This window comes from Carcharodon carcharias, chromosome 1 (assembly GCF_017639515.1).
Source record: "Carcharodon carcharias isolate sCarCar2 chromosome 1, sCarCar2.pri, whole genome shotgun sequence".
Lineage (NCBI taxonomy): Eukaryota > Metazoa > Chordata > Chondrichthyes > Lamniformes > Lamnidae > Carcharodon > Carcharodon carcharias.
In genome coordinates, this window is record NC_054467.1 from 6,923,342 (window position 1) to 6,935,339 (window position 11,998).

Consider the following 11,998-nt stretch of genomic DNA (forward strand, 5'->3'; position numbering starts at 1 on the left):
ATAGCACCTATCATGACCTCAGCATATCCCAAGGCATTTCACAGCCAATGAAATACTTTTGATGTATAGTCACTGTTATAATTTTGGAATTGCAGAACCAACTTGCGCACAGCAAGCTCCAACCAACAGCAATGTGATCATTATTGGCCAGGACACAAAGGAGAACTCCCCCACTCTTCTTTGAGATACTGCCATGGGATCTTTTACATCCTTCTGAGAGGGTTCATACAAAATACATCACCTTCAACAGCGCAGCACTCCCTCAGTATTTTACTGGGTTGTATGCTGTAGGAGTTGAGCCCAGAGCCTTCTTATTTAGAGTTGAGAGTGCTACCAGCTGAGTCACAGTCTGAGGTGCAGGGCTTCTGGATGTGGGTTTACGCTTGCTTATGTGAGCAGAATGCGGTTTGGAGAGGAAATATGGAGCTACCCCATGGAGAGAAGGGGAGCTGAAAATGGAAAGGATTAGGAGAGTCACTGCTGAGCAGTTTTGAAGTGCTACTGACAGAAACTTGGGAACAAGTAACTTTGTAATTGAAGACCCTGTGACCATGAAAAAACCAAAATGAATGAGGGAGACAATACCTTGAGAAAACGTAACTCAAAATTTACAGTTGTCAGAAGAACTATGCTAATGTCACAGAGCCATTATTATAAGGATCTTTAATGAAAGAAGGATCTTGCATTTATGTAACACATTTCACCACCTCAAGACATCCCAAAACGCTTTACAATTAATTAAGTACTCTTTGAATTGTAGCCACTTTTGTAACGTAGGAAATGTAGCAGCAAATTTGCGCATAGCAAGCTCCCATGAACAACAATGAGATAATGGCCAAATGAACTGTTTTATTTACTGACATTGTTCAAGTGATAAGTGATGGTCAGCACACCAGGAGAAATTGATTATAAAAACAAAAATTTCTGGAAAAACTCAGCAGGTCTGACAGCATCTGTGGAGAGGAAGACAGTTTTTTTTTTGGAAAAATATACTTTACTAATAAAATACCTGAAAGGACATTACAAAACATTTCAAAAAATGCAATCATATTCAACTTTTACACATGGATCACGAGGTGCTTCAATACAATCAATGAACATTACAGTCATTTCAATGTGGTCGTTACAGAGTCAGACAGTGCAATGGTATTGGAGTTATCGACATACATCATGTTGCACTCTGAGGTGCTTCAATACAATTATAATACATTTAGTATTCACTACATACATTTATTGTGAGTCGTTAACGTTTCGAGTCTGTATGACTCTTCTTCAGAATGAAAGAGAAGTAAAAATGTGGTGAAATATAAACTGTTTAAGGGGAGGGTGGGACAGATGAAGCTGGATAGCGGGCCAGCAATAGGTGAAGGCAAAGGAGAGATTGCGATAGATGTCATAAAGATAAGGTTTAAGGGGTGTTGACGGTGGTGATACTGGCTAAAGGAGGTACTAATGGTGACATTAAGAGTAGAAAGTAGGATGAGCAAGTGACAGGATGACCCTAGTGGTGGTGGGGTTGGGGGAGGGGATGGTGAAAAGATGAAATAGGCTGAAAGGTGGGGGTAAAACAATGAATGGAAATAAATTAAAAAAATAATAGAAATAGGTGGGAAAATATATATAAAAATTAAAACATTATGAGAAATTGATTTCCCATTATGGGATGACTTATTCACTCTTCATGGCTTCTCGGGGCTCCTTGAGACACCGCAGTCTTGATCTTGTTGCTTGTATTGCTTCCCTCTTGAATTCTGGCTCCTGAACACTTTATCATGGAAATCTTCAAAACCTTCAGCAAAGTCTGACAGCATGCATTTGTAAACAAGTTATCAACACTTGGCCTCTCACAAAAGCTATCTTCAAAATTGTCTCAGCCCTTTTGAATTGCTCTGCCTGTATTGTGGTTGATGGTTCACACCCCCACCCACCTCCTTTTCCATTAACTTAATGGTCCGCTAGCATTCTGCCTTCTCTCCCATTCTTCTTCCGCTTCACAACATTATCTAATTTACATTTGTTGATGATTCTATACTCCACTCTTGAATGCCCTTCAAACCATTGACATTGGAATAATTTTGACTTTGAGGCAGTTGTATCAGGCCACAATGGAACCTGCCATTTTGTTCCCCACAAGCTTGCTTGCAGGGACACTGTGCTTGCATTCTGGCAAAGCTTTTCAGGGAACAGTGCTGCAGCATTCAAGTGACCTCAGGGTTGGAAAATTGCTTTGGATGAGGTGATCATCTCGTTAACGGATTAAAGTCCTCCTTATCTGAGGTACTCTGAATCAACATGCAACACACAGTGGCACAGGGTGGGTTGTTGCACTGTTCTTATACTTCTGAGACCTGGGGCCAAATCCATCCCAGATTAAGGATTAAAGTTTATTTGTCTGTCATCTGCAAGGACCACCCCACCCCACCACTGTTTGGAAAGTTTCAGCTTGGTTAAGAAATAGGAGCAGGTGTGGGTCATACTTCCTCCTGAGCCTAAAAGCAAAATATTGCGGATGCTGGAAATCTGAAATAAAAACAAAAATAGCTGGAAAAGCTCAGCAGGTTTGACAGCACCTGTGGAGAGGAAGACAGAGTTAATGTACCGAGTCCGTATGACTCTTCATCAGAACTAAATAAAAATAGAAATGTGGTGAAATATAAGCTGTTTAAGGGGGGTGGAGCTGGATAGAGGGCCAGTGATAGGTGGAGGCAAAGGAGAGATTGCCAAAGATGTCATAGACAAAAAGGACAACGTGGTGTTGACAGTGGTGAAATTAGCTAAAGGATGTGCTAATGGTGACATTAAGAGTGGAAAGCAGGACGAGCAAGGTACAGATAGCCCTAGTGGGGGTGGGGTGGGGGGAATGGATTGAAATAGGCTAAAAGGTGGAGATAAAACAATAGCTGGAAATACATTTAAAAATAATGATAGAAATAGGTGGGCAAAGAAAAATATATTAAAAAATATATAAATTATTAGAAAAAAGGGAGGTCAGAAAGGGGGTGGGGATGGAGGAGAGAGTTCATGGTCTGAAGTTGTTGAACTCAATATTCAGTCCGGAAGGCTGTAAAGTGCCTAGTCGGAAGATGAGGTGCTGTTCTTCCAGTTTGCGTTGAACTTCACTGGAACATTGCAGCAGGCCAAGGACGGACATGTGGGCATGAGAGCAGGGTGGAGTGTTGAAATGGTAAGTGACAGGAAGGTCTGGGTCATGCTTGTGGACAGACCGAAGGTGTTCTGCAAAGCGGTCACCCAGTCTGCGTTTGATCTCCAATATAGAGGAAACCGCATTGGGAGCAGCGAATGCAGTAGACTAAATTGAGGGTGAGGAGGGGGGTAAGCAAAGGGGTAGGTGTTGTACCCTCTGCGGTTGCATGGGAAGGTGCCGTGGGAGGGGTTGATGTGTAGGGGGTGATGGAGGAGTGGACCCGGGGTGTTCCAGAGGGAACGGGCCCTATGGAATGCCAACAAGGGGGTGAAGGGAAAGATGTGTTTGGTAGTGGCATCATGCTGGAGTTGCGCGGGAGATGGGCCGGACACGGTTGAAGGCCCTGTCAACCACTGTGGGTAGAAAACCTTGGTTAAGAAAGAAGGTAGACATGTCAGAAGAACCGTTTTGGAAAGTGGCATCTTCAGAACAGATGTGACGGAGACGAAGGAACTGAGGGAATGGGATGGAGTCCTTACAGGAAGCGGGGTGTGAGGAGCTGTAGTCGAGGTAGCCGTGGGAGTCGGTAGGCTTGTAATGGATACTGGTGGACAGTCTATCACCAGAAATTGAGCGTGTCCGGCCCATCTCCCGCGCATCCGCCCTCACAACTTCCTCTCCATCCCAGAAACATGATAGGGCCCCCCTTGTCTGCACTTATCACCCCACCAGCCTCCGCATTCAAAGGATCATCCTCCGCCATTTCTGCCAACTCCAGCATGATGCCACCACCAAACACATCTTCCCTTCACCCCGCTGGCAGCTTTCTGCAGGGATCGTTCCCTCCGGGACACCCTGGTCCACTCCTCCATCACCCCTTACACCTCAACCCCCTCCCATGGCACCTTCCCATGCACCCGCAGAGGGTGCAACACCTACCCCTTTACTTCCCACCCCCCCCACTGTCCAAGGGTCCAAACACTCCCTTCAAGTGAAGCAGCGTTTCTCTTGCATTTCCCTCAATTTAGTCTACTGCATTTGCTGCTCCCAATGCAGTCTCCTCTACATTAGAGAGACCAAACGCAGTCTGGGTGACCGCTTTGCGGAACACCTTCGGTCTGTCCGCAAGCATGACCCAGACCTCCCTGTCGCTTGCCATTTCAACACATCACCATGGTCTCATGCCCACATGTCCGTCCTTGGCCTGCTGCATTGTTCCAGTGAAGCTCAACACAAACTGGAGGAACAGCACCTCATCTTCCGACTAGGCACTTTACAGCCTTCTGGACTTAACACTGAGTTCAACAACTTCAGATCATGAACTCTCTCCTCCATCCGGAACTCCTTTCCAATCTCCCTTTTTTCTAATAATTTATATATTTAAAAAAATATATTTTTCTTTTCCCACCTATTTCTATCATTATTTTTAAATGTATTTCCATCCATTGTTTTATCTCCAGCTTTTAGCCTATTTCAATCCATTCCCCACCCCACCCCCACTAGGGCTATCTGTCACTTGCTTGTCCTGCTTTCTACTCTTAATGTCACCGTTAGCACTTCCTTTAGCTAATTTCACCACTGTCAACTCCACTTTGTCCTTTTGTCTATGACATCTTTGGCAATCTCTCCTTTGCCTCCACCTATCACTGGCCCTCTATCCAGCTCCATCTGTCCCACCTCCCCCCCCCCCTTAAACAGCTTATATTTCACCATATTTCTATTTTTATTTAGTTCTGATGAAGAGTCATACAGACTCGATACATTAACTCTGTCTTCCTCTCCACAGATGCTGTCAGACCTGCTGAGTTTTTCCAGCAATTTTTGTTTTTATAATCAATTTCCCCTGGTGTGCTGACCATCACTTATCACTTGAACAATGTCAGTAACTAAAACAGATCATTTGGCCATTATCTCATTGTTGTTCATGGGAGCTTGCTATGCGCAAATTCGCTGCTACGTTTCCTACGTTACAAAAGTGGCTACAATTCAAAGAGTACTTAATTAATTGTAAAGCGTTTTGGGATGTCTTGAGATGGTGAAATGTGCTACATAAATGCAAGATCCTTCTTTCATTAAAGATCCTTATAATAATAGCTCTGTGAGATTAATATAGATCTTCTGACAATTGTGAATTTTGAGTTACGTTTTCTCAAGGTATTGTCTCCCTCATTCATTTTGGTTTTTTCATGGTCACAGGGTCTTCAATTACAAAGTTACTTGTTCCCAAGTTTCTGTCAGTAGCACTTCAAAACTGCTCAGCAGTGACTCTCCTAATCCTTTCCATTTTCAGCTCCCCTTCTTCCTATGGGGTAGCTCCATATTTCCTCTCCAAACCGCATTCTGCTCACATAAGCAAGCGTAAACCCACATCCAGAAGCTCGTGGTTTAGTGCCTATCACCCTGCACCTCAGACTGTGACTCAGCTGGTAGCACTCTCAACTCTAAATAAGAAGGCTCTGGGCTCAACTCCTACAGCAAACAGCCCAGTAAAATACTGAGGGAGTGCTGCGCTGTTGAAGGTGATGTATTTTGTATGAACCCTCTCAGAAGGGTATAAAAGATCCCATGGCAGTATCTCAAAGAAGAGTGGGGGAGTTCTCCTTTGTGTCCTGGCCAATAATGATCACATTGCTGTTGGTTGGAGCTTGCTGTGCGCAAGTTGGTTCTGCAATTCCAAAATTATAACAGTGACTATGCATCAAAAGTATTTCATTGGCTGTGAAATGCCTTGGGATATGCTGAGGTCATGATAGGTGCTATATAAATGTTAGTCTTTCTTTTCCTCTAAAGGTCTTTATTGCTAAAGAGTTTGCCTGAAATTCAGATGCACACTTGGTGAAGCAAGCAGCCCAGTCTGTGCACCCTCAATTTAACCAGAAATCATGAAAGGCAGGATTAATGGAGAACAATGTACATGGAATGAACTTAAAAATCAAACTAACGCCAGTTTGGCAACAGTGCTGGTGAAGAATTAGGAGAGGTGGATCACAATTCCCTCTTGAAGAGATGATTAAAAATACAAAGCGTGAACAATGTGTAAACACTAAAGAACATTAAGTGCACCCACGTTAAAAAGTGGAATTATTACCCAGGCCACGGATTAATTCTTTCAAAGCTAACTTTATATAGAGAGCATTTTAATACATGAAAGACATTGACAATGCTGGGTCACTGAAAGAGCAATTTAACTAGTCCCACACCTTTCCTCTTTTCCCATGGCCCTGCAAATTCTTTCCCTACAGGTGCTTATCCTATTCCCTTTGGAATGCCAGGGTGGAATCTACCTCCACCATCCTCTCAGATTGTGCATTCCAGATTATAACCAATCCCTGAGTATAAAAAAAAACCCCTAATTTCATGTCACCCTTGGTTCTTTTGCTAATTACTGCATCCTGAATCGGGGACCTTTCATCAATGGAAATAGTTTGTCTTTATATATTGTCTAGACCCCTGGTGATTTTGAACGCCTCCATTAACATCACCTCCATATTTCTCTGCTCTAAGGACCCCAGTTTCTCCAATCTACCCCCGTAACTGAAGTCCCTCACCTATGGAACCAATCTTATCAACCTTTTCTGCACCATCTCTAAAGTTTTCACATCATACTTCATGGAGGTAGAAGTTGGATTTTGCTGGTATAAAACAAGTGCAATGAGGGCCAGTTTCAGGATCAATATCCAGTGTCGCAAACACACCTGAAAGATGTACACCTTCCTTCAGGGGCACGGGGTTAAGTGTAAAACCCTTATCATCCCAGCGGAATTCACCTAATTCACCACAAACACAGAAATCGAAGCAAATTACTTCTGGGCTTGCACATTGCATTTACCAACTGGTGCATTGTACTAAAAGAGAGTAGCTGTAGTGCCCTGGCAACCGTTCAACCCTTAAACTCCATTCCTCCATCACCAAAGAAAACTAAGCACCTTCATCACAATAACAACAGTGGCCCAAGTAGATGGTTCACCATTCTCCAGGGCAGCATTCTCAGCATGGTTCGATAGGTAGCGCTTCTGCCTCTGTGTCAGAGATTGTGGCTTCAAGTCCCAATCTAAGACCTGATGCCCCTAGCACTGTGCTGAAGGAGCTTTCTTCCTATGCAGGCCCTCTGGATCAAGGGTGACTCGCTTCCACTCCAGTTTGATTGGTTCTGAGATGGATGATGAGTCCAATTTGTGATATTCAGTCTCTGCCACACATGTGAGGCAGATGGTGCTTGAAGGGTTGGGTAGATGAGTTGTTTGGAGGTTTGTTTGGTGTCTCCAATGCCTCAGCTTTGCCTCCTCATGTTCCAAACAAAGTCTCTCAATGGGTTTGGTGCCTGCCCAAATAAAACTTCTTCATTTTGGTCAGTCACAAGCTCTCATGAGTTGGTGGGGGTGTTTGACTCTTCAGGGATGCTTTGAGGACATCCCCTAAAGCATTTCCACTGTCCTCTTGGGAGCCTCCTTCTGCCACTGAGTTCTGGGTAGAACAGTTTCTTTGGGAGTCCAGTGTCAGGCTTATGAATGACATTTCTTGTCCAGTGGAGCTGGTTTTGAATCATTAATGCCTCAATGCTGGGCATGTTGGCTTGGGGGAAGACGCTGTGTTGTACTCACTTTCCTGCCACCTGGGTTTGGACATCTTGTGAACACCACCGGTAGTACTTCTAAAGTGTTTTGAGGTACTAGCTGTGGGTTGTCCAACTCTCCAAAGCATATATCGCTGCCGCCCAGTAAGCCATTACATTATTCTTGGGTTTGAGATCGTGGTCCTCAAATACTCTTTTCCTCAGTTGACTAAAGACTGAGCTGGCACGTTGGAGGTGATGATGAATTTTGTTGTCCATGTCTGCCTTTGTTGAGAGGAATCTCCCAAGATATGGAAAATGGTCCACATTTTCTGGGAGCTCGCCATTGATCTTGATCAACGGTGGGATGTGTCATATTGTGGGAACTGGTTGGTAGAGGACCTTAGTTTTCTGGATGTTTAACGAAAGGCCCATTTTCCCACATGCTTCGAGAAGGAGTTGGCAATGACCCCGAGCACATTTTCTGAGTGATCGCGCACACAAACGTCGGCACACTGAAGCTCTGTGACTGAGATTGGAGTGATTTTGGTTTAGGATTGAAAGCAGCATATATTGAACTGAGGCAGTGTTGCACTATTGGAGGTCCAGTCTCTTGGATAAAATGTCAAACTGAGGTCCTGTCAGGTAGGCAAAGAAGATTCCATGGTGATTTTTTGAAGAAAAGTACAAGAGTTCTTCCTGGTACCCTAGCTGATATTTATCCCTTAATCACAATTTCAGCAACACATATTTAGCTCATTATCACATTGCTGCTCGTGGGAGTTAGCTTCCTGCGAATTGGCTGCTGCTTTTCCTACCGTAGAATAGTGACTATACTTCAAAAGTACTTCATTGGTTGTAAAGTGCTTTGGGGAGTCCTGAGGTTGTGAAAGGCATTATGCAAATGCAAATTTTTCTTTTTATGGAGTCAGTTTTTTTACTAACTTGATAACTGATTTCACTTGGATTTTTACCTGCAAAAAGTTACATCTAAAATGCAATAGTTGTCAAACGGAGCTATTAAATTTCTTCAGCTACATCAAGTTACTGCTAGATGATTGGAATGTTATGAAAAATGAAGGGCATACATTTTATTTTCCTTTATTATCAAGAAGTTGCAAAAACCAAGTATGTCATCATTTTTGGAGTGAATTAACATCTGCTGGTTATTTTGTATTTTATGACAGCCTCTTGGTGCTAAGACTCTGTGAAGTGCCAATTGTAACTAGTCATTAGATGCTTTTATATTTGGGGAAATAACTCCGAACAGACTAGTATTTAATAGCAGCTAAGAAACTACATTTTTTTGGCCTTCAGAGATTAGAAATCCATGTCAATTTGTAATGTAGCTTTTGTCAGTGTTGTTTGCCCAATGCCACAGAACGTTGGGCTATAATGTGACCAGTGAGAGTCCTGTTTTAGCGTATCACTCTTTGCTGTTGGACAACTGAAGGCATCACCCATAATCTTCTTGTAGCTGTAACTCACACCCTGGGCTGCAGAAAGGAGGCCAACGAGAAGGGGATGGAAATTCTGGTTTTAGCTCCATTATTCATCCATTGAGTATCGACAGTGGTTCTGCAGTGTTTCTAACAGAGTAAATTAATGAACTATTTCGCTCACAGACCTTCGTCAGCCTGGAAACGATTGAGTGTGAGCCTATCTATATTAGTTTGCACTATTGAGATGTTGAACCAAAAGTAAGACAAGGTAATGTTGATTTAAAAAAGAAAGGGGGCTTAAGTGATTCAGTGACAAAAACAGATTTGTGGGTATGGAGAATCAATGGCAGGACAGATGTGAGACAATATTTTAACAGACAATTAATGGTTGCAGTTGACTGGTGGTTGATCTATGACACACTTGTGGGAAAACTAATCAATGAAGAAAAAGTACACTGTAGTCAAAGAGGTAATAGTGTGCAATGCCCTCCAAAAATTCTGGAGGATGTAATGTTACTGCTGTGGATCGACATCTACATTTAACACAAGGTACTTTAGGCTAATGCACTTTTTATGGAAATAAAGTCGTAATTCACCCTTAAGTGTCCTAATGCACCATAGTGGAGAAAGTTATTGGTCATCATAATATTGATAAATGTGACTGGATGGATACTGTGTTGACTATTGAGCTCATTATGGAATGATGGAAATGTGATTTGCCTATATCAGTAACCTCAGCTTATAGCACACGCTTGCACAACCTCCGTCTTTATTAGCAAAGTTTTTATTTTCAAAATCTAACAAAATCAGCTTAATGAAAGTCTATTATTCCCCAAGAGGAAGGATAAAGCATTAAGCATGGCACTAAGCAGCATGGCCACATTTGGTAAGGCTACTGTGCTCCTGAATCATCTGGGATTCAGGGGGACTGAGGGTTTGGGAGTTGTCTGGGGTGGGGGTCAGGTTTTTAAAAAAATTCCTGATCACATTTTTTTGCCCATTTCCCCTTGTCCCAAAACTGAGTAGCTTGTGTTCCGTCCATTTGAGAGAGCATTATGAGTCAACAATGTTAACGTGCTGAACATCTGGCAAAGGAAGAAGCTGGAACCAGCCTGTCTTCAACATAGGTTTATTCCCAAAACGCGGTATCACATAAATGAGACTATTTATCGCTTCCACATAGTCTGCCCACCCCACCAAAGCTGGAAACTGATTCTTATATCTGTGCCCTAACCTTTCCCCAATTAGTATCAGTTGCTCTTAATCAAAACTGGAGCACGCACTCAATTGTCACAGCATTTGGAACATTACCAACCAACAGTGTGAACCTGGAGTCATGTGTAGACTAGACAGGGTTCGGGTGACAGGTTCCCTTCCTTGGAGGAAGCAGTTAAGTTTTTACCATTAACAATGTTCCCCCTCCCACCTCCCCCTGCCATTACAATCCCAAGTTTAGTACATTCATTTCATTCACTTGAAATCAATTTCCCTGTCACCAGCTGTTTCCTGCCTTTAAGTACCTATCTTACAGTGCCAAGTACACTCTCAACAATTTGTTAATTTTTAAGGGCTGGTTTTCCTGCCTTCCCCTACTCTCGCCCCTGAGTCAGAAGGCTGTGGTTGAAGCCACATTCCAGAAACTTGAGCTGACGCTCCAATGCAGTACTGAGGGAGTGTTGCACGGCTGAGGCACTGTCTTACTGATAAGACGTTAAACCAAGGGTCTGGCTGTTCTTTCCAGAATGTGTAAATGATCCCATGACATTATTCAAAGAAGAGCAGGGGAGTTCCCTCTGGTGTCCTGGCTTATATTTATCCCTCAGGTAACATCATTAGAAAAACAAAATGATCTTTCATTTATGTTGTTGCTGCTTGTGGGATCTTGGTGTGTGTCAATTGGCCACAGTGTTTCTTGCATTACAATAGTGACTACACTTCAAAAAGTCCTTCATTGTAATGTACTTGAGGGTGACCTGAGCTCAAGAAAGGTGCTACATAAAGCAACTTGTACAGCTCAGCAGTTCCTTTTTCTCTCACTTGGGCCTTCAGTCTGATTTTGGTGTTTACCCATTACGGAGTCCCGGACGGAGAGGATTCCTCCTCCTGACTGTGAGCACTATTGGTGTTCCCTATGTTCAGGTTCGATCTATCTGAAAGTTTGTGAAGTAAAGCCAACTGAACTTGAAGAAATTAAACAATTGAAGACAAGGTAGTCAATTTGGGATGTTTAAGTTCCTACCTCAATTCCAATTTGAAGATTAATAGAATCATAGACTAGTACAGCACAGAAGGAGGCCATTTGGCTCATAGGTCTACACTGGCTCTTTCAAAGAGAAATTAAGTTAGTGCTACTCCCCTGGTCTTTCACCCTATCCCTCCATTTTTTTTTCTCCTTTGGGTATTTATTCAATTCTCTTTTGAAAGCTACAATTGAATCTATGTTGATTGTTCTTCCAGTGTGAAAAAGTGGCTCCTCCACAGCCATATTACACTTGATGGGGAGATAATTGGCTAAGGGCCATTTGGGGAGGAAGTCCCAACTTAGAGAGCAATTGGATTGGTCAGTAGTTCTGTTGTCCCAGCAACACCAGGTTTGCTTGGTGCCCACTGCTGGGACTACAGCCAGTCCCCAAAGAAGAGGAGGTTGTGGAAGCCGGACTTGAGGTAAGTCTGGAGAATAAGCAGGGCCTGGCCGGCAGGGCTCACCGAGGGCAAGGGTGGAGGCCGGATTTGAGAGGCTGGCAGGTTGGCTGGGAGAGGCCCCCCCCCTTGCCCAGTAAAACCTGCTGGTTTCCCTCTTGGCCTAGGCCTACCTTGCTGCGAGTAAAATAGGAGCGGGGGCAGAATGTGGCACTTAAG

The 11,998-nt window shown here is 43.3% G+C and overlaps 1 protein-coding gene across 1 annotated transcript in view; it reads left to right on the forward strand.

The window, feature by feature from the left end:
- The window catches only part of stpg2 (sperm-tail PG-rich repeat containing 2), a 100,672-nt gene extending 94,710 nt beyond the window's left edge, over nucleotides 1–5,962 (forward strand). The window contains exon 10 of the mRNA XM_041201088.1: nucleotides 5,936–5,962. Within this exon, the coding sequence (XP_041057022.1) occupies nucleotides 5,936–5,962 (27 nt within the window). The remainder of the gene's footprint in view (nucleotides 1–5,935) is intronic.
- Nucleotides 5,963–11,998: the final 6,036 nt, after the last annotated feature.